Genomic DNA, 23,808 nt, shown 5'->3' with positions numbered 1-23,808 from the left:
ATTTAGTTTGACAAGCGCTTAAAATTTTAAATCGTAAAAATACGTTCAGCGCTTTCAAAAAGAACCTACGACGGTTTAAACTTTTGATACCCACGAATCCCGAATAGATGCTAACCTTGAAAAACAAGGAGATTGTATATTTTAAGTTTAAATCAGCACATATTCAAGCCATGTGTATGCTATAATTTTTACAGTACTTACAGTTTATGCACCTAAGAAACGCAAACCCCAAACGGTACTATAGTACTTATAGCTTTACCCACGAATTCGGCGTTACCCACGAATCCAAGGATTTACTCGTAAATTATATGTTTCTTATGCATCTTAACATTTTGAAAACATGCGCAATAGGTTCCAAAACAGTCCTGTTTAATAGCGTCCTCTTGAATGTATACTGAAGCTGTTTCATGAAGTTTTGATTGATTATCCTCTCTCTCTCTGTGTCAGGTGGCGCTGTGTAGCGCTGCTGTGGTCTTCACAAGAGTACGCCATCTCACTCGATCTGATGCCAAGTGCGTTGCACCTTGCATTCCCTGGTTAGAAACCAGCTTCACGTCATTAGTCCAAGATGTTGGTGGACGTCCTCTTCCTCGTTTGCCTTCCATAGCCCCTTGCAAAATCTGTTTTTCTACACCTCCATGTTTCCTGACAATATGGCCAAAGTACTTCAGCTTTCTCTCCATTATGCCGCTTCTGATGGTTAGACTTGTACCAATCTTGTCGAGGATCCAGGAATTTGTTCTCCTGTCTTTCCATGTCACTCGTAGAAGCCTCCTGTAACACCACATCTCAAAAGCATCTACTCTTTTCCTATCATTCTTGGTCATAGCCCAAGACTCGCATCCATAAGTGGCAATGGAAAACACAGTTGCACGAAGTAGGCGTACCTTGAGGTCAATGGATAGGCCTCTGCTTTTCCATATGCTTGACATGCCCTGCACAGTTGTCCTTGCAATAGCCAGTCTTCTCTTAATTTCAGTTGTGCTGTCACCACTGTTGTTAATCATTGAACCCAGATATTCAAATTGCTTCACCTCCTCAATCTGCTGTCCATCTATCACAAACTCATCACTTTTCCGCTCTCTGTCTACAACCATTATGTTTGTCTTCTTTGTGTTCAGGTGAAGGTGTTTTTCTTCGCTGGCCTCTTTGATGCGCTTCAAAAGATCAATCAGCTCTACTCTGCTGCTACAAATAAGAGTGGTATCATCGGCGTACCTCAGGTTAGTAATTCTTGTACCGCCAAACTTCACTCCACCTTCAAACCCCTCCAAAGCTGTTCTCATTATGTCTTCAGAGTAGATGTTAAATAGGTTGGGTGATAGCACACAGCCCTGTCGTAAGCCTCTTCCAATCTTGAACCAATCTGTGTCTCCACTACTTGTTCTGACTGCCGATTCTTGGTCTTCATATAAGCAGCTGATCAGATCCACAAGATGACTTGGGAAACCCATCTTTTCATAGTTTCCCACATCTGAGGGTGGCTAACACAGTCAAAAGCTTTACTGTAATCTATGAAGCACATGTAAAGAGGAAGTCTATGCTCTCTGCATTTCTCAATCACATTCCTGATATTGACAATTTGGTCCCTAGTACCCCTTCCTTCACGAAATCCTGCCTGCTCATCAGCTATTTCTTGCTCCATTTTGTTCTTCATTCTCTTGATGATGATCTTCAGAAGCACTTTACTTGCATGACAAATCAGGCTGATGGTCCGGTGATTGGCACACTCTTTCAAATTTCCCTTCTTTGGCAGTGGAATAAATACTGCCCTGCACCAGTCTCTCGGCCATTTCTTCTTTTTCCAGATGATACCACATAGACGCCACATTAGGTCTATCCCTTCTTTCCCAGTTGCCTTCCACAACTCAGAAGCTACATTATCAATGCCAGGTGACTTAGCATTTTTCATTTGTTCCATGGCAAGCTCAACTTCAGATCTCAATGGTGGAGGTTCTTCCTCACTCGTTTCACACTGTACATACACCTTGTCATCTTGTGCCTCAAACAGCTGGGAACTATACTGAACCCATCGCCTTTTGATGTCTACACTTTCGGTAAGAGTGTTACCTTTCTCATCATTTATAACATCCATCCTGGGGTCCACTTCTTGGTAAGTTCTTTGGCAATACCAAAAGCTATTTTTGAGTCACCCTTACATCTTTCCATTTCCACACATTTCCTTTCGATGTAGTTTCTTTTGTCCTCCTTAACACTTTTGGAGACCTCTTTGTTTAAGCGTGCCCATTCTTCCTTTCCTCCATCTGCCTTTGCTCTCTTCCTGTCATCAGCTAGGTTTAAGGTCTGCTGAGAGATCCACGGCTGTTTCCGTTTCATCTTTCTAGGGATGTACTTCTTTGCTGTGCTCTGGACTGCTTCTTTCATGTCTTCCCACAATTCATTTGGGGTCTGCTCCTCTTCATTAACTTTCAGTAACTCGTCAAACCTGTTCTTCACATCTACTGAATATTGAGTGGGAATGTTGTCAACATCATACCTGGTAGGTGGTGCATTGCCTCTCTTAGCTCTCAGTTTTAGTTTTACTTTGGCTACAAGTAGCTGATGGTCACTACCACAGTCAGCGCCTGGTCGTGTCCTGACATTTTGGAGTGATGTTCTCCACCTCTTCCTGACCATGATGTAATCGATCTGGTTTCTTGTTCTATCTCCTGGGCTCATCCAAGTCCACAGTCTCCGTGGATGATGCTGAAATAACGTGTTCCCAATGACTAGGTTATTAGCTTCACAAAATTCCTCTAGTCTGTCTCCACGTTCATTTCTGATCCCAAGTCCATATTGGCCTATACACCCAGTTTTCTCCTTCATTTTGCCAATCTTAGCATTCCAATCCCCCAGTACGATGAGTAAGTCTCTTGTAGGTATACTATCCATAACTCCTTGTACCATCTCATAGAAGTCTGTCATCTCGCTCTCTGATGCATCTGATGTTGGTGCATACACTTGTATGATAGATACATTTAAAGGATGTCCTTGCAGTCTTACAGTCATCACTCTTTCATTTATTGGATTATATCCCAAAACACACTTGGCTGTGGTTCTTTCTATTATGAAACCCACACCTCCTCGTTTCCTTCCAGTATCTTTTCCAGAATAGATGAACATACTTCCATCATCTGTAGTGAACCTCCCTTGACCAAGCCACCACAACTATGTTACTCCTAGGATCTTAATATTGTTTGCAACCATCTCCTTCTCCACAACTTCAATCTTTCCTCCTGACATACTGCGTACATTCCATGTAGCAATATTTATTGGCTTTCTTAAAGGGGTGCTGTTCCTTTCCTTCCTGGGACCGTCAAGAACGGGACTTCCTGTAGCAGGCTTTAATCCTGATCTGTCATCACCAACAGGTGTACTCTGAGCAGCATCTCTCTCTTCCCCAGTAGCCATTGACGTATCTTCCGGCCTGCGGGTCGCACCTTCCGATACCATCGTTTTCTTTTGACTTTGTACTCTCATGCTTACATTCAAGGCCAAATAGTACGGTGGGTGGCCAGGTCCTTCCGTGATTATCCTAAATTACCATATTTTGGGTAAATGCAATTGGTTAGAGAAACGGGAATCATTGAAACACAATGGAGGAATAACCGCATGATGGTTTCCAACATTCTGTAATATTTTCTATTTTGCCGCTTACCAATACATACCTTCAAATATGTGTTACCCACGAACATTTTGGTTACCCACGAATCCCTACTTAAATTATAGTTAACAATGTATTGATAGTGTTTTAGTTCATAGGAACTGTCAAACACGAGTTAATAGAATATTGCTGCATGAAAATATGGAATGATTTTACTAAAATAATAATATAAAACTGTTTGTTCTGTCTATTTGAATTTGGCAACTTCATTATTCTCAAATTTTTATACCCAAAATGCCATAATGATCAATTCTAAATATTCTATGTAGTTTGTATTTTGATTAAAATTCATTTTAGTGCCATTGCAGCCTGAATTATTGACATACGGAAAAGTAATTTTTATTTTTATGTAAAAAAAATTAATAGGAATTGCTATTTTTCAGACGCTGTTACCCACGAATCCATCCGAGATCCTCATCCTGCGACGAGATACAAAATCTAACTTTATATTTCTATGAAGCATTTATTCTAATCTTTCGAAATAATACAGTAATGTTAAATGACAGCCACTTTGGAAAGAGTTCGAAGAATTGACACAATCTTAACTGTACACCTGGTTCTTTCTTAAAATTTGTAATAACCAAAATATTTCTTTGTAGATATATGTAATAAAATTCTATTTTACGTTCAAAGTCTTCACCGATTTCTAGTGTATATGAGTCACACATAAAATATTGAAAGATATTAAAGAAGGTGAAATTTTATGGCGTACAACAGGTGAAAAAGGCTTGGATTCGTGGGTAACATGCATATGCGCATTTAACACTTTATTTGGTCTAGCAAGAAAAGTTATTTTTCAATCCGATGGCACTTCCACCTGATGATTCACAAGATATGATCGTCTCATTTGATAAGTCTAGAATTGAAAAGGAAAACATTTTTAAAATGGCCCCCAGAGAGAATTTTGTCCCGCTTTGGCTGGAATTGACCATATACCTACCGGAATAGGAGACTTTATTTTGAGTTTCACGCCATACAGGCGACTGTCAGACGACATGATAAATAAATTTAGGCTGAACCACCATCCCTTAGGAATGGGAGAATATAAATTACATGGTGTCAACAATCAAACTATTCCAGAGTCTGGCTTTCTTGAAGAATCATAAATTTCTTGACTCCGTCGAACACTCTGAATGTAGAGTCAAATGACTCCACAAGTAGAGTCAACTGACTCTCCTGTGACAATCAGGTGACTCCTTTTGAGAGTCAGTGCTAGTTTACTCCACATAGAGAGTCACTTGACTCTTCTGGTTATCAGTATACCACAGGGAGGTTTGACCTTGTAGTGATGGTAAATAGCAGAGTGGAGAAACTACTTGACTTCTGTACACTTAACAAACTGGCTCTACCATGCAATGAATGACACCATGGATTCTTCTACAAAAGAGTTAAATATTTAGTAATGAGAATGATGATAAAATACCACCTGCTGCCAAATTCAAATGGCACTCTCAAAACAGTCCAGCTGATTATATGAAATGCATCGTTCCGAAGAGATTTGTCTACCTAGATTTAATGCCCCATCCTCTAGTTGTACCCCGCGAGCAGAAAGCTTAAAAATAAAACATGTGGTCTGGATTAAAATATCATTTGAAAATCTCAAACATGGTGGTATTCGAATGAGGTAGAGGTTGTTATCATTAAACATGTAGATCATAATTAGGCCTACAGATTTGAATGCGGGAGACATTGCTGAAAAATTGGAATACCTGTCGTATCACATTCTATGTTCATAAAGGATGCTTAGCTAGACTCAACCAATTTACGGTGCCATCACATTGCTCTCCATCTCAGGCAGGCAAGCGATCTTTAAAAGGAATACAGGACACCATATAAGATTATGCTGATTCAGACACAATGGAAAATGGAATTTTGTCGACCTTTTAAAAATCTTCCTTTGATAGCTTGAGGTTTTTGGTTTGTTTTTTTGTTTGTTTGTTTGTTTGTTTTTGTGGGGGATTTTTGGTTTGGTTTTAAATGTCTGAGACCAAACTCTCAGAGTTAATGTCTAAGGTTTTTTTTGTATTGTGACTATTACCCATTGGGGTTTACAAAAATACCAATGACAGCAACTTTTTCCTGTACGGAGGACCAGACAGTAGCCTCAAAGGGCTCGATATCCCATAACTGGTTATTCTGCTGAAGAGACACATGGATTAATCTTTTTGCATTGGAACTATTACCCACTGGGGTTTACAAAAATACCAATGACAGCAACTTTTTCCTGTACGGGGGCCCAGACAATAGACGAAACCGTCAATCGTGAGTAAATTTATGGTTTTGTTCAAACGAAATTTATTTAATCTAATAGTGCTGTTATGTGTTTAGTTTTTATAGTTATAATGATTATTTTCTTTATTCATTCCTTTCTTTTCCTTTCTCTGCATTTATTCTTTCTTATGCCTACACTTTAGGGGCCTATCTCTCCCTCGCACTCCTTTTCCCTCTCTCTCCGTCTTCCCCTCTTCCTTTCTTTCTTTTTGTCTGCCTCCCCTCCCCTCCAATCTCGATCGCTCATCCGCTTCTCCGCTTTCCACCCCTCGACTCCTCCTCTCGATGAATGGCTTGTCGGCAAAATAAATCGGCGCAAAGGAACAATGCGTTACGTAATCTATTGCAAGGTTTGTTTACAAAAACGATTCTCTTATAAACCATCTATGCACAGTTACCACCTCGATACACCCGAGCACACATTTTCGTCCAAGAGCTTCCAAGCAAGCAGTGAATTGTCTTTAAACAGTCTTTGATTAGAGCATAGCTTGAAAGAGCTATGTGAGAAAAAAGACCTCTGTGATTGGTTTTGTCAAAACCTCAAGTGTTCCCTTCATCCAATCAGAAATATTTGTATATCCAACGAAAGCTAACACTTCCCCCTAAAAACACTTTTTGTACCGGCCAGCCACAGCTGGCCGGTACTTATTAATTGGTTCAAGTTTGTTGTTGTTTCTAACTTTCTATTAGATAGTTTATGAATAAAACAGAAAATATTGTCAAAAAATGATCAAGTTGTCATAGCAAATAGAAATACCAAAATTGGTATGCGAAGACAGCAGAAGTTTTGTGTTGATTTTGAACTACTAAGGTAAAATCAGTATATATTTTAGGAACTTTCTTTCTAAATTGAAAATTGGGCAAATTCGCTGGTCCTCTTACCATGCACATCGACCTTATTAGAGTATAAAGCGCAGGGGACAATAAAATACTCAGTACATGTGTCAGTGTGTGGTCATCATGGTCATAGTGCTTTTCAAGCAGGGTCAAGGTTATCTAGCAGCGATCTTGCTATAGGTTAATGAAAATGTTTTGATGTCATTACACATCTATTCCAGAAAACTTACACATGAAAATTAATTGGCAGTTGGTGGGAGAGAATAATTGGCAGGGCAATCGGTTCTACATTTAGGAGTTTCACAGGATAATAATTAGATGTTAGGATAGAAGAGGGTGTATGTTATGCCCTTAATCAAAAGTCTGGTGTCAAAAGCTATTTGCACACATGATAAACAATTACCAATTATTTTGGATAAGTTGATTAACTTCATATATTTTTGTCTATAATAATGATGATATACAGAAAAATCAGAAATCAAAAAAATGGAGCTTTGGTGCAGATGTAACGAATTATGTTCCTACGTATATCACTAGTCTTTAACCATGCTATAAACAAAATTAATACAATAGCATTGGGTTTCAGTATGTGTCGTGTAGGCCTATAATATATTTGTTATACGAGTGGATATTCATACGTAGTGGTAGATAAAATGATTAAAGAGTTTAACTTCAACACTACACTATTTTTCGCTCACCTGGAACATTTTCACTAGTTCGACTAGCGTCTTCAGCAGATGGTGATGCTGTGATGGTATCTTGTCTACGATCGGGATAACCTTCACTGATGACGTCATATGATTGACAGAATGACGTCATAGGATGACTGAAACCGAGACTGAATCGTGACAAAGGATTCGAAATAGACCCAATTTGGGACAACCTACTGATGCCCGGGGGGGTGGGGGGCGATGTTACATCGTAACATCCTATGACGTCATTCTGTCAATCATATGACGTCATCAGTGAAGGTTATCCCGATCGTAGACAAGATACCATCACAGCATCACCATCTGCTGAAGACGCTAGTCGAACTAGTGAAAACGTTACAGGTGAGCGAAAAATAGTGTAGTGTTGAAGTTAAACTATTTAAAATATTTGTTGTTTATATATTCCAAAAATTATTATTCTTGATATAGTGTTTAACATTCTGTGTGTTTAAATTTTCAAACCAGATTGTTATGAATTAATCTATACTAAAAGATGCGAATGTTGTTTGCTTTTACAAATTTCATTTGTGCAATCACAATTATTCTATATAGACAGTTTTGACGTAAGTATAGTGTGAGAGAGAATACAAAACAGGGTGTAACATAAACTATTGGGCAAAATCGCCAATGAATTAGCTTCCGAAATTCTTGAGGATCTAGAAGGGATCACATTTGGTACCAAATGATCACATTTGGTACCAAATGATCACATTTGGTACCAAATGTTTGGAATTTATTCCATCTTATTTCAAATTTATGTAACAACGTAAAGACTGATTTTGAAAGAATAGCAACAAATGGAACTTGGCTCAAAATGTTCAAACAACCATAATCTTTACACTTAAAATTATTTTTACTGTATATTCATATTTTAAAAAAGAAAATGGTTGTTACTCATTGTAATTCATCCTTTTGCCGGTACATCCCTTTTTAAAGGGATTTTTATTCTCATTAGGTCAATAAATAACGCAATTTAATGTTTAGGCCCCTATAGCAAAGCGAATGTGGTAAATTTGTTGAAAACTACTTTCGAAGCACAAGATTTGACCGAAATGTCGGTTTTAAAAGTGAAAACCTTTTAAGTGTTTCTTACAATATTTTTCAAAGTACACTTATATTGCCCATACACTAGTCTCATTAGAATGAGCAATGGCCAATTTTATTTAAATTGCATATTCAAGCATTTCCGTACTATTTTCCTAAGCCTTTTTAGATCGTTTTATTTAAAAGGCGCCCCATGAATGTGTGCCAAAAATCGCTTGCCCCCCCCTCTCGGATGGCCAAAATTGCTTGCCCCCCTTCGGCTCGCCAAAACTTCTCCCCCAATTTCACCCCGGCTCATAATTATTGCACAGCCCCTTATCAACATGATCAATGCAACATGACGCATGACTGAGCTTCTTCTATGGCGTTGTCTCTCCCCTTTTTGGGGCGCCCGCCTTAAGCGGGCGCACCTTAATAGCATGACTCTGTGAAAAGTTTCTAATTTCACTCTTGCTAGATTTACTACGCAATTGTCTTGCTAAAATTATGCCCAGCTCAGAAATAAAACCACAATATGCTTGGATTTTATTTTATTATTGTTTTCTGATATGCACGGGATAAAATGGTGTGCGTATATTCTTTGTTTAAAATACAGAATTAATGGACTTATAAAGACACCAAATACATCGTGACCTTTGTATGGTCAGGTATGGTTTAAACCAGTTTACCGCCTCTTAGAACCCGATAGACGGTGACATTTGACCATTCTAATTATGTATGTTTTGATCATGTTTGTACATGAACTAGTTGTTTACAGTGTGAAGAATCTACAACATGCTCATCTATCAGGGCACAGTTCTTTAACCCCAATACATTTGTGCATTATTGAATGACCTTTGAAAATGTGAGTACAAAAACTCAAAATACTCTGCAACTTAAGGTCAAATTTTGCACTATGATTGTTTAATTGAGGTTATTGATAATATGCCAGTGGAATGAGGCCATTGTGGTCCATAGTGATTGCAGTAGCAACACGACCGTGACCTTTGCACGCCTAATCCTTAAACCAAACAAAACAACCACTGACCAAAGATATTAGACCACAGCTCAGTATCTTTGTGGTGACTATCTCTGATAAAAAACATTAATTAACGAAGTTCAATTCTGGTCAGCAGAGAAAGGAATATAGTCTGTCCGCTTAGAAGTACAAACCAAATCTGTGGCATCGGGGGTCGATGCTTTGCGTCACACGCAAGCATGACGCGACGGGTAAAGAGCGTGGTGAACAAATCGCGCAGCAGTTGGCGCGCCAAAGAAGCATTGCACTGAAATAATTATTCTCATACCTCCAGTTTCCGAGGTCTATTTACTTTGTACTTCTATGTGGACAGACTTTAAATTCGGAATACATGACTGTGTTGAAGGTCAGAAGTGTATTTGCAACCAGAGTTGCCAACCCCGCGATATGGTAGCCCAATTAGGCGACTTTTGACTCGTGTGTTCACCCGGGTCGGTGTCGGGCAGTTTAACGCAATAATGTACGATTTAGGCCTTTTGTGTCATTTTGTTAGTGTTTACCCAAAATGTTGAATGAAATAATATTTATTGTAATAATGCCTAACTGCTGGGAAGGGTTCCTAGCAAGGTAAAGTGAAAGAAACCCCAATGGCTATTTTGTCCATTTAAAATAGAGTTCTATGGCCGACTTAAAGTCATAATTATGACGTAATTTTGTTATTTATTAATTAATTTTTAGCAGAATTAATAACATAAAAATGGGCTGTGCCCGTTTCATGAAGAATAAAAATCGACCTTACCCTTGATTTAACAGGCCTGTCAATTTCTTGGAATTGTTTAATATGAAAGGAGGGTATGATTTGTTTTGTATTAGTTTAAGTATTTCCTAGCCTCTCTTAGCCACAGGGTTGGCTACAAAAGACACAGAGTATACCTTAGGATAAACTGGCATGCGTGCGCCGACCCCAGGTTTCAACATTTCAGGATTGTTTCTGGACGGAGGTGAAAAACGAAATTACGTTTACATGACTTTGTCGAAATTCGTCGTGTGACAAGAATGAGTGTATAGATGACTAGGGGGGTAGCCTACTTATTTGTGTCTTCTATACTATCCATCATAATATACCCTAGGGCCTGCATAACGAAATTCAACAATATTCAATATCCAAAGAAAACTACAATAGGCCCCCAAAACAGAACTCCAACCCCACATAATCGCAAATTGACACGAAAGCTTCATTCCATGAAGCATTTCTCTCGTATTTGATCATCTTCTACTCCCTAAAAAATCATTATTAAATACCAAATCTAATCACCATGGAATTCACCATATCCCGTCCAGCTCACATTGGGCGCCCCATTCCTTTTTTAAAGGAATTTTTATTTAAAGATAATAGTTCTTATTATCATTATGGAGTGAACGCGGTCAAGGCAAGGTCAAACGTGACGATAATATAGTTATGTTGTATGTAAATCAACTACACCAGGCACAACAAGAAACTCGTCAGTTATATTCATCCTTGCTGTTCAACAACTGGATAATTTTGGATTATTCTGAAATATACATTTTGTTAATTGGACTTTTCTTTCTCATTTGACACCCTGTTCGTGAACATTGAGCAAGAATTGACCAAGATATGCGCCTCCAAACTCTCAAACCCCAAAATGAAAAGTTGCAATTTTAACGATTCAATTAATACATGTACACTGTGTGCTTTATTGATTGACCCCGGTGATTGACCCGTGGTGCTTGTGTGCAACACAACGATGCATTCCCATTGGAAATCGTTGAAAATGCAACTTTTGATTTTGGGGTTTGAGGCTTTAGAGGCGCATATCTTGGTCAATTCTTGTTCGTTTTTCACGAACAGAGGGTCAAATGAGAAAGCAAAGTCCAGTTAACAAAATGTATATTTCAGAATAATCCAAAACTATCAAGTTATTGAACAGCAAGGATAAATATAACTGACGAATTTCTTTTTGTGCCTGGTGTATATATGAGTGATACGTGTAGCTAGCGTGAATGCTAAGTACGAGACAGTAGACCAGGACGCCGTTTGAAGCAAGCAGTAGGCCCACAAGTGTACCCAAGAAATAAAAGGTAAATTGTGATGTGCCTGCGTGCGTAAGAGATTCTGGATTGGTAGATATAATTATAGTTGAATGCATAGTAAAATGTCTCGTTCACAAATTATATTTCAGACAACGTGTAGGGTGCACACCAGTAAATAGCTCCCATTGACTTTGTGTACAAACAGGGTCTGGGAAAACGTCATTTTCTTGACTCCAGAGCGACTCAGTTCTTCAAAACTCACCCTTTCTGCAAGTCGAAGGTCAGATGAAGACATCCACTGTGGAAATTATATATGGAGTCCAGCATTTTTTCGCAGAAAAATGCCGACTAGATCACCCTATAGCCCACACAGCTTACGCCACCTAACGAATAGCTTGGTGTTTCTGCTGAAATGTAACACATTTTGAAAGTTTAGCAAATTGTCATAAAAAGTCAGATCCTGCTCATTTTTCACAGACAATCTATTTCCCAGGCCTAAATGAGGATTAAATATGAATCAGGGCCTAATAGTTGGGTTTTAAGCCTTTTCTAATGTATTTAATTTAGTCGTATTGCAAGTTTCCTCGTTTGAAACACTGATTTTTTCCTCCCAGGGTGTAGGAGACTTGTATTTAGGCCTACTGGTGTAGCATTCCCGGTAGCATCGCTACCCTGGATGAAACATGAGAACCCACGCACAGTGTCATCGCCCCGATATCTTCATGACAGAAATCGCCAAGATGGTAGGCTGAATCCACTAGTTCTTCAACAGCCACACATGGTCATTTTGTTCCGACCTGTTTAATAGTTTTGAAACCATGGGCCGAAGGACTAAGGCTATTGATATTAGCCTGGTCACTGACTTGGTACGTTATCTGCTTTAGACTACCTCTACTGCGCTAGTACCGTGTTATGTTCTGTAACCCTGCAGGTTGCTGCAGGGTTGACGAATGACGGCAGCAGTCATTTTTTTGTTCTGCACATATAAAATCCGATTTTTTTGGTCAGTTTTTGATTTCAAAACGCACGGTTGTTTGTCAATATGCACGCTTACGACTGTCATGTTCTTTCAACACATATATTCAAGTGCAAGCATTACAATTGGCTTCTCATTAGAAACCAAAAATAACGGGAGATATTCATCATTTTCTACCCAGGTATCCGAAGATCTATCATCTGAAAATCAGTACACGTGTATCGGCATGCATAGCAGAATACACGTGTATTGATTTAGTTTCCCTGCCTGTACAATAGAACTATTTACCAGGCGTTGTCGCTGTTCCACGTGGCTCCATGAGTATCTCTAGCCCAACCCAGTCAGTCAGAGCACGAAGCTACAGTAGAGTCAACAGTAGTTTCGCTGGGTTGGGCTGGAGGTACTCATGGAGCCACGTGAGTTCTCATATTTCATCCAGGGTAGCGATGCTACATTGTGGTCTGAAATATGGCGAACGAATTTCTTACAGTGTTCCTCCTCGCGGACTATCGTTTCCTGCGAGGAGGAATACTGTGTCTCCTTCTCAGGAAGGGCCAGGAAATTTTCATCGGAGCAGGTTCAGTAATTTTTTTTTACGGGAAGTTCAAGAGTTTCCGACACCTTATAAAGCGCAATACAGTCTACATAGCCATGCAGCATGCAAAAAATTTACACTACATGTAGTGTGGATAAATATGTTCAAAACAATTATCTAGCGCGCGAAATTTTGCACTATTTATACTTATTTAGTCAGTATCAAGATAAAATTTGGGTTCAAATTTTTTGATCCCCCGTTTTTTACGATAAAAAGGAAAATTTCAATAATAAAAATGTAGACTTTGGGAGTGGTGGGTGGGGAAATTAAACGATCTATTCTGACAGAAAGCCGATTATAATGATGAATTATAATAATGAATAATGAATAAAATCAGGACAAAATCACAATCAAACCGATTAAAACGCCAATATCCGATTGCTAGAGTAGGAGTAGAGTAGGAAGCCCGTTCGCTTCGTCCTTCTTGCTCTTTAGAACGGACCCACTTGCCGATTTTCAATTTTTTGCGTATATTTTCATGTTTTTGTTTTCTTATTTCTTGTTCATTTGTCTTATCTTTTATTTTATAGATCTGATGAATTAGTAGATCCATTAAATAAGAGTTCTTGAACACTTTACATTTGCTGGGAATTTAATCCACAAATGTATTCACAATGTTTCGGCACTAGGCCTCTATCAAGTGCGAGCTGCGATCATCATATATCTATATATTGTCCCTCCATGAGGGTGAAATGCTGTTTTCTTCCGTTCAAAATGATTATCTTGTTGTTTTTAAAGTTAACCCACTGACTAACATTTGTTATAGCATAATACAAATAGAAGGAAAAGATGGCTACCAATACAGATGCAATAGAAGAACCACCGTGTGTAAGAAACGAGATGGATCGACTGGCCATTGAAGGAAACACTGAAAAGCTGTTCGAGTACTATAAGAATGCTAAAGGATATGAACAAGTAAGTGGTATATTTACCCGCCGTTGATAGGGTGAACACCGATATCTCATATTATTATAAAGTAACGAAAGCGAGGACAAGATGAGTACCATGTGATTATTAAATAACGAAAGCGAGGGCAAGATGAGTACCATGTGATTATTAAATAACGAAAGCGAGGACAAGAGAGATGAGTACCATTTGATTATAAAATAACGAAAGCGAGGACAAGATGTGTACCATGTGATTATTAAATAACGAAAGCGAGGACAAGAGAGATGAGTACCATTTGATTATAAAATAACGAAAGCGAGGACAAGATGTGTACCATGTGATTATTAAATAACGAAAGCGAGGACAAGATGAGTACCATTTGATTATAAAATAACGAAAGCGAGGACAAGATGAGTACCATGTGATTATTAAATAACGAAAGCGAGGGCAAGAAGGGCATTAACCATATCAATGTTCACCTCGTCAATGTGTACTAATTAATACGGAATGCTATTATATTGGCCTGATTATAGACGCATTTTACATCCGTGTGCCCGTAACTCACAGTTGGGTCATTCCATATGAAATCAAGGAGGCGCCCCACCTGACCCCCTCAGATTTGCTTTATATTTTAGTCATATGTTGTACCTGTAAAAATATTAAAACCTGCAAATTTGAAGTCTGTAGCTCTTACAGATTTTCTGTGGCAGCCATTTAAAGTTGGAGTAGGGGGGTCTAAATTTGGACCCAAAAGTTGCCCTTTAAATAAATTTCATCTTTGGGAGTCTGTGCCTTCTTTAAAAAATGAGAGAGAGGTCTGAAACTTTGTATACACACTAACTGCATGCCCAATTTGTCAAAAAATAAAAAATAAAAAATTTCTGTAGTTGCGCGTTGTGTCACGGGGTCATTAAATATGCAAGAAAAAATGTAATGTTTTGTAAACTGGCAAGTTTAGCCCCCCTACATTCACATTTTTTGTCAGATTAATTATTTTTTGTTATCACTGATGCTATATATAGGATAAATACAATGCATATCTAAAAAATTGAGGTCACAACTCATTTACATTTCGAACAGCGCCCTCACGAAGATGAAATTTATTGCAAATTCAACATTTTCAGGGGGGCCCAGAGTCGATGTGGTCCACCTTCAAAATTTATAAAACATCACTTTTATATAACTACTAGTCTTAAATTACAACTTTGATAAGTCCCAGTAATTGTATAGGTTGACTTCATTTAAAACGACAAGCCCAAAGTTGACCATTTTCTTATGATTGCATGTATTGCAAATGTGCCGAATTTGGAAGGCTTAAAAGTTAAATTGGCCCCAATATTGAAAATAAAATGGAAATAAAAGTAAATAGGGCCAATAACTATGCATCTAGTCATTTATTTTTAATATTGTGGCCATTTTGACTTTTAAACCTTCCGAATTCGGCACATTTGCAGTACATGCAATCATAAGAAAATGGTAAATTTTGGGCTTGTCGTTTTATATGAAGTCAACCTATAAAATTACTGGGATTGAGCAAAGTTGTAATTTAAGACTAGTAGTCTTATAAAAGTGATGTTTTATAAATTTTGAAGGTTGACAACATCGACTTTGGGCCCCCTGAAAATGGTGAATTTGCAATAAATTTCATCTTCGTGAGGGCGCTGTTCGAAATGTAAATGAGTTGTATATATTCAAAATGAAATGGAAATAAAAGTATAAATAGGGCCAATAACTACTCATCTAATCATTTATTTGTAATATTGTGGCCAATTTGACTTTCAAGCCTTCCGAATTCGGCACATTTGCACTACATGCAATCATAAGAAAATGGTCAACTTTGGGCTTGTCATTTTATATGAAGTCAACCTATACAATTACTGGGACTTAGCAAAGTTGTAATTTAAGACTAGTAGTTATATAAAAGTGATGTTTTATAAATTTTGAAGGTGGACCACATCGACTTTGGGCCCCCTGAAAATGTTGAATTTGCAATAAATTTCATCTTCGTGAGGGCGCTGTTCGAAATGTAAATGAGTTGTGACCTCAATTTCTTGGATATGCATTGTATTTATCCTATATATAGCATCAGTGATAACAAAAATAATTAATCTGACAAAAATGTGAATTTAGGGGGGCTAAACTTGCCAGTTTACAAAACATTACATTTTTTCTTGCATATTTAATGACCCCGTGACACAACGCGCAATTACAGAAATTTTTTATTTTTTATTTTTGACAAATTGGGCATGCAGTTAGTGTGTATACAAAGTTTCAGACCTCTCTCTCATTTTATAAAGAAGGCACAGACTCCCAAAGATGAAATTTATTTCAAGGGCAACTTTTGGGTCCAAATTTAGACCCCCCTACTCCAAATTTAAATGGCTGCCACAGAAAATCCGTAAGAGCTACAGACCTCAAATTTGCAGGTTTTTAATATTTTTACAGGTACAACATATGACTAAAATATAAAGCAAATCTGAGGGGGTCAGGTAGGGCGCCTCCTTGATTTCATATGGAATGACCCAGTTTCTTAAATGTGTCTCAGATAGATGTCGGCAATTGCAAATTTCGTGCATGATGGATTCAAAGCATTGAAATTTCGTCCTCCTCTTTCAGGTCCTAGGTCTCCTCCTACATGGCATATAGGACGTTTTGCCGTTAGACCGTAATTTGCAGATAACATGAGCTTTTGATATAGGCCCGCTTTTATACGTATAGGTCATTAAAAACATCAACATTTTTTGCCCAGGGTAACTTGTCTACTTAAGGTTACCCAGGGTAACCTTACCAAGTGGCGGCTGAAGTATCAAAATTTAGGGGGACGAGGATTTGGTTTTACTAAGACATTTTTAATTGAAAGCAATTTTAGTCCAAAATTTTTGCCCAAAATGAAGATGATTTTTGTTATCGGATCAGCTAGTGTACGAGGAGCACGATAAATTGTTCAATTTTACCCTATAATATGGCCCGTGTTTTTCGGACTAAAACTGAAGATGTACACTGTACAAAAAAAGGAATAATTGCCCTTGTTTTTTTGTTGTTGTTGTTGGTGGTGTTTTTTTTCTTTCTTGTTATTCTTTTAAGATTTTTAGGGGGACGTTCCATTATGGAAACATTTTAGTATCCGGGGTATAATCATATGGGCACATTGTAGTGTAGGTTTTCGCGGGGATCACTTATATTACCTGTAATCATTTCATTTTCACCTTTTTTTGTTTCACATTGATCAAGTATGCCATTAGTCTTGGCAAGGCTGCCGGAGCTCTGGCGATGGCGAAGATATTAGAGAGCATACATCTGAGTAAGGATTCTCGCATCTTAGACGTAGGCGCTGGCACTGGGATCATGGGAGAAAAGGTAACTACACTCATAGAAATTGTTCGTTGGCATTACTCAGTAAGTTGATGTAAGTCGTTGCGTCAACTTTCCGAGTAATGCCAACGCGTACAATTTTGAGTAACGCTGACTCGATATCATTATGTTGGTCGCACTCATTTACACTTACTCTATTGAGTTGTTACAACTCAGAAACTGAAACTAGGTTAGCATAATTTTCTAGAGGTGTGCTATAGTATACAAAATTTTGCACTGATTACAAAATAAACATTTGAATACTGCTAATTGTGCAGAAAATGATCCAATTACGTGAATTAAGTAACAAAGTACCAAATTGGAATAACTCAAAACAATAAGTACCAGTAACTTAATATGAACGAGTATATCAACTTGCAATAACTCAACTAATTGGTTCTTTGAACCTTGTTTATTTTTCCAAGTTCCCTGAACTTCAATTCAGAAGTTGGCATTACTTAAAAAGTTGACGCAACGACTTATATCAACTTTTAAGTAATGCCAACAAAGTTGATTAGTTGACGGAACTTTTGAGCTTTTTCAGCATTTTTAAGTTCGGATAACTAAAATGAATTTTGTTTTGGCAACTTTTACACTATTTTTGAGTAAACTTACTCCTTTTGAATTGCGCCAACAAGGCGAACAAGTCATTTCTATGAGTGTACTAACATTGCATAGACAGTGGAGCTGCTCCCTGAGCTCAACCCCCTTCCATCCCGATGCTGACAGCCGTGATATTTTAGATGATTTAGGACTTTTTTTGTACTTTTTAGTCCAATTCCCCTCTTGCTTTTCTCCACTTCAAAAATCCTAGCTAAAGCACTGAATAACATCCATTGATATTTCCCATTGTGAAACGCCGCTCAAACGATTTTGTTTTCATACAGCATTTTCTCCAACATTTTGTCACAGTGGCACATTTTTTGTCACTGTGGATGACGCTGCCAGTGCCGCGCCAGAAATTGCTTTCTTTTTCGTTTACGCAAAAATCGGGAAATAGAAGGAGGAAAAAAGAAGTAAAAAAAGAAGCAGGGAAGAGGCGTAATAGACGGAGAATGATAAGGGGAAGAAGTGGAAGCGGAAGCAAAGCGTAAAAACTTGAAGAAGAGGAAGAAGAAATGGAAGAAAAGATTGATAAGGAGACGCAGGTCGGAGAAGAGACAGAAGAAAAAGAAAGAGAAGAAAAAGAGGAAAAGAAGACGGACGAGGAGGCGAAACTTAAGAATTAGAGGACAAGAGGGCAAGAGAAACTTCGGGATAAAGTGGAGAGAGCAGTTTAAGTAAAGGGAACGAGGAAAAAAGATATTAGAAAGAAAAAACTATTTTGATTAATTTTATTTAAGTTTTACAAGTCATGCATGATTTCAAAACTTTATTTTTGACAGCTTAACTGTAAACGATATTATTCTCTCTTGTTTTTCAATCAGCTTAAGGAAGTAGGATACACAAATGTTGATGCATTAGATGCAGTCGAGGAAATGTTGCTGTTTGCGCAGTCGAAGGGTGTTTACAAAGAATACATACATGAAGCTATAATACCTGGCAAGAAAGTAAACATAGCTGACAGTAAGTCTGAATAACCACACATTGGTAGGTGGGGCACTAAATTTTTCAATATACATGATAAAAAATAAAGCAATTAATTCCCGTGCATCTTCCATTTTAGCCCAAAAACGTGTTTTGGGGGAAAATAGGGCACAATTGTGTGCATACTAGCCCATCAAGTACCAAAATTCACCTTCATGTTCACCCCCCGCCAATTTTCTTCCCTGAAATATGATCCTACAATCTGCAAATCACAAAACATAACGACTTCTATAGAAGAATCCCATTTCACGCATTCCTACACCTCAATGGCAGCCATAGCTGGGTCCCCGTCGGATATTTTCCACCTAAAATATGAAATGATTCGTCCTTGGCGGGGATTTTAAACTGCATTTCATCACCCGTGTTACACGTAGACAATAGAATGATGAAAGTTTACAACACAATACAACATAACATAGATTTTTAAGCGGCTTTAATCCACCCAATTGGGCAGTCACAACACCGGTTTGGTGCGCCGGGGACCCAGTCATGGCCGACTAAATGCTGACCATCACTTGGCTCGTGAGATTATTCTAGAGGGTCCAGCTGAAGAGTCCTTTTAAATACTGATGATGAGTGCCTGTTTTACATTATCTATATGGTAAACATGGTAAACATGGTAAATGATAAATTATGTTTTACAAGTGCAGTGATTCATTCACGTTTTAGACGTTTAGACGTTTCATCTTCCGATCGGAAGACTTCATCAGCAACACTCCTACTCTCATCTCAACAGTGTTCAGTTCTTTGTAGTAGCTGGTCGCATTCGCCGTAAAAAGTGATGATATAACAGGATTAATTACCATAACAATGAATACAATTGGTATATATCGCCATGCACTGCAGGTTTTACTCATCACATGTGTATGTCTGCAATCATTGATTGAATACAATATCGCTCTTTTCAAAGATACTAATCCATCTATAATATTACGATCTAGGTTTTTATCCCTGTTCTTTGACCGTGAAATTTGTAGGGTGATATATTCAACAATTGTATTAATCTATTGCTATGGCAGTCAATCCGAGTATTACATCCCTTTTACAGCAAATACATGATTTAGTGAATATGTTCCTTCATCCTGGTTGATAACGTTTTCTGATCCCCGTTATTGCTTCTCTGATCCATCTGGTTTGCTTGCAAGAGTCTTATCTTTGCCCCCTCCCAATTAATCACATGGTGTTCTTGTCCTTTGCTTTCTTTCTCGCTTTGGTCTTATCTTTGATGTGATGTTTTTTCAAATGCCCAGTTAGAATATTCACATTGATTTATCGTATGTTTAATATGTTCCTTCTCATGTTGTTTATCCTCTTCGTTCCGTTGCAATCTAAAGCTGAATTTATACTCGATCACCGAGCGATTGCGATGAAACGCTTTTGGAAAGCGATGTGCAATCGCCGAATTTTGCGATGCATCGCTCGTCGCTTTTGCATTTATACTTATCACGGCGATAGCGATTGCAGACGACAATTAAAATGTTTTAAATGCCATAAAATACATTTTTAAAACATCGGTTGCTGTCAATAATTATTGCTTTGAATTAGTTCATCGCCGAAAGTTAATAATCGAGAAAGGAAAATTAATTATCAAAATAATAGATCCAGTTGGTTGGATATGATTGGTTGACGCATTCACGTGTTGAGATTTCTTCAACTTGCAAAAGCGACGTCGTTTTGGCCTCAGCGATTTGAGTTGATTGATCGTCTTGACGCTCTGGAAATGTAAGTAAACACTGAGCATGCGTGAGAATCGCTTTTCTGCAAAAGCGATCGAGTATAAATTCAGCTTAACAAAGTTCTGACCCCCTCCCATTTCTGTTGCAAGGGATGTTGCGAATCGAAATTTAAAACATAATTTAAAACATTCACTAAACAATCTTGATGAACTTATTCAAGGAGATAAGAAATGATTGTTAATGATATAAAGATATGATGAATTTCAAAATAGTTTGTACCATTGTCATTAGCGAAACGCAAGACGTTAATTGTCAAGGCTAAAGACGCACATGATGTGTCAAATGCAGCTGAAATATGCACACAAAAAACAAAAACATTGTTATCTAAAGCATGTATAAGATGGTTATGTACCCTTAAAGTAATATGTTAACATTTTGTCAATGTTTTTCAAAATTCTAATTTTTACACGATTGTATTGTGGTACATAATGGTGCACTGGATGTTCATAACACATCAAGGCGACCGACCTCATTCACAAACGACACGCATTAACGAGTGACGACATCGCCGTCTTTTCCTTGTTTTGCCTCATTTGTTCTGCTCAAAATTGAAACGGGACTTATTAAACAGCGAAAACTAAATTTTGTGGAAAAGAAATAAATACAAATCTATTTTTATTGAAATGTTAAGCTTTGTTACAATATTGATTGTAACAAACTCTAATCAAATTTCTCATTATTATACGGTTTTAATTTTTACTGACAGATACTTACGATGCTTTGTGTTTACTTGGAGCGTTCCTCATTGGTCACATTACAAAAACGTCATTGCCTGAATTAATGAGAATAACTAAGCCCGGTAAGTCTTAATCTCGGTATAAATAACACGGAATTCATACCGACAGAATACACGCCAGAGTAACGCAAATGTAATCGCTAATATTGCGAAATATAGCCCATAGGACGAAACATCGGATGACTCTACACTGCAATGAATGAACAGTAAGTTGACGTAGACATGGAACAAGTCAATTTGGAACAGCATTTCGCAAACTCTCCAGTGTCTCACGTTTGTTCACTTTTTAATTTTCAATTTTTTGGGGCAATGTTAAGTTAATCCTATCGACCTTTATTAGTTTGATCTGTTTGCAATGTAACACATCAACCATATTGCAAACTGTTCTTTTCTGAATCTCTGAAGCTATGCAAATAGCTTGCATCAAATTCTTTAGTACTACCCACGTACATTTTGAAAATTTACCTTGGCCCTTATTCGCAGTTGATCCTAGTGCTATCGGTACCCTAATATGTACCAATGCCTCGTATTTTTGCACCGTGAACATTTGAACATTGCTTTAGTTTCAATCAAATGGAAAACAATAACAGTATGCGAAAGTTAATTTTTATTCTTGATATACATATTCATTACATGACCAGGGTATGACTGAAAGTGCCACCGATAGCGCTATATGACAAAATTCGATGTGGTACCTAATTTCTCAACCATTAGTAGTATGTGTAGGAATATTTTGTTTTTATGATGTTAATTACCAGCCAGGCAATTGGAACATGAGTAATTTGACCTAAAATGGGGTAAAATAGGGAAACTACCAACTTAATTTATACTCAAAAATGCCTCAATATCAATGCCCTATTGGGTTTTCGTCTATAGTCTATGTATTTTATACAGGTCTGTGTCATCTACTGGTGTAACTTACTGTCGTAATAATTATTATTGTTTGTTAATTATGCAGGTGGTGTAATTATGTTCAATGTTTTCCAACATTGGATGAAAACGGACCCAGAATTTCACAAGGATTCAATCGAGGCAGAACTCCAATCATTCGTCGATAATGGAAGTTGTACAAAATGGAGCAAGCAGGACATTACTGTGTTCTCAAGCAATGGGGAAATAACACCAGTGTACCTCCTCACATTAAAGCAATAGTGTGCGGTTTTAAAAAAAATAGATTTTGATTTTCCTAAAATTGTTACTTTTCACTATCAGATAGCGCCATGTCCTTTTTTATGATATAATAAACTGGACGTCATCATGGCAGGATTTATTAGTCGTTTTATGTACTATTTATCACGTATGTCATAATACCGATATTAAATATAATAAAATATAATGAAAAATATTTTGCAGCAAAAAAACGTGCAGTCTATAATATGCAAAAACGAACATTGTCTTTAAGATAATACGGACAGATTATTCTGCAATAACAGTTGATTTCGCAGTACTTATACACTAAACTAAATACCGAATAATCCGCTCAAAATGTGACAGCACCACCTTTTTGGGGTTCCAGTTTAAAAAACTTGACCCTCTGTGTATGAAATTTTTGACATTTTTGAAATCCTTAACCCCAAACAATTTGGCTTTCGGTCAAAACATTCGACATTTATGGCTATAGAGCAAATGGTAGACAAAGTTACTGCAACAGTTGAAAGAAACTGATCGTAACATATTCTTACATAAATTAGAACACTGTGGCTTTCGTGGTATTGTGTTAGAATGGTTCAGAAATTTCTATGTAACAGAAAACAATATGTTTGTTATAATTCTTATAAATCAGAATCACACGATATTGTATGTGGTGTTCCACAAGGATCAATCCTGGGGCCACTTCTATTTATACTCTATGTCAATGATATAACCAATGCATCTAAAGTACTCGAATTCGTCCTTTTTGCAGACGATACCACCATTTTAGACTCCCATAAAAACGTAGAACGCTAGACAAACCTTGTTAATGAAGAATTAAAGGAAGTAAGCAATCGGTTTAAAGCTAATAAATGGTCAATTAATGCTACCAAAACAAATTACATGGTACTTGGCACACCCAAAATGACATCGATGAATCAAGACCAGCATATCACACTAGATCACACGGCTTTAGAAACAGTGCATCAAACTAAATTCCTTGGTGTACTAATAGACGAATGTCTCACTTGGAAATGTCACATAGATTGCCTATCTAGAACAATTTCAAGAAAATGTCATGAATAAATTGAAACATTTTGTTCCAAATCGTATCTTATTTACGCTTTATTTTTGTACGTTAATATTGCCTTATTTGAATTATGGAGTACTTTTATGGGGAAATACATGTAAAACTTACTTAATAAAATTGTAAAAATTCAAAAATAGGCTATAAGAACGGTGGCAAACGGTCACTATAGAGACCACACAGCG

The 23,808-nt window shown here is 37.5% G+C and overlaps 1 protein-coding gene across 3 annotated transcripts; it reads left to right on the top strand.

Moving 5' to 3' along the window:
- The first annotated feature begins 10,952 nt into the window (after positions 1-10,952).
- Positions 10,953-23,653, top strand: LOC140164804 (malonyl-[acyl-carrier protein] O-methyltransferase-like). Of its 3 annotated transcripts, XM_072188171.1 has the most exons (7): positions 10,953-11,584; positions 12,151-12,402; positions 13,888-14,022; positions 17,227-17,352; positions 18,774-18,912; positions 21,376-21,468; positions 22,364-23,653. In XM_072188171.1, exons 2-7 carry the CDS (start codon positions 12,355-12,357, stop codon positions 22,555-22,557), a joined length of 735 nt encoding a protein of 244 aa, XP_072044272.1. In that variant the 5' UTR covers positions 10,953-11,584; positions 12,151-12,354; the 3' UTR covers positions 22,558-23,653. The 3 variants fall into 3 exon arrangements, with proteins under 3 accessions (XP_072044272.1, XP_072044274.1, XP_072044273.1); XM_072188173.1 differs by lacking the exon at positions 12,151-12,402 and having other exon boundaries at positions 11,398-11,584; XM_072188172.1 differs by lacking the exon at positions 12,151-12,402 and having other exon boundaries at positions 11,400-11,584; positions 13,874-14,022.
- The last annotated feature ends 155 nt before the right edge of the window (positions 23,654-23,808 follow it).

This window comes from Amphiura filiformis, chromosome 11, assembly GCF_039555335.1.
Source record: "Amphiura filiformis chromosome 11, Afil_fr2py, whole genome shotgun sequence".
NCBI lineage: Eukaryota > Metazoa > Echinodermata > Ophiuroidea > Amphilepidida > Amphiuridae > Amphiura > Amphiura filiformis.
Note: the sequence above shows the minus strand (reverse complement) of the source record. Positions and strands in the feature narration are given on the sequence as shown.

Coding starts and splice junctions, on each gene's coding strand:
- LOC140164804 (XM_072188171.1), top strand. CDS start 12,355: ATGGGCCGAAGGACTAAGGCTATTGATATTAGCCTGGTCACTGACTTG. Junction 12,403..13,887: donor TTAGCCTGGTCACTGACTTG/GTACGTTATCTG, acceptor TAATACAAATAG/AAGGAAAAGATGGCTACCAA. Junction 21,469..22,363: donor AATGAGAATAACTAAGCCCG/GTAAGTCTTAAT, acceptor TTAATTATGCAG/GTGGTGTAATTATGTTCAAT.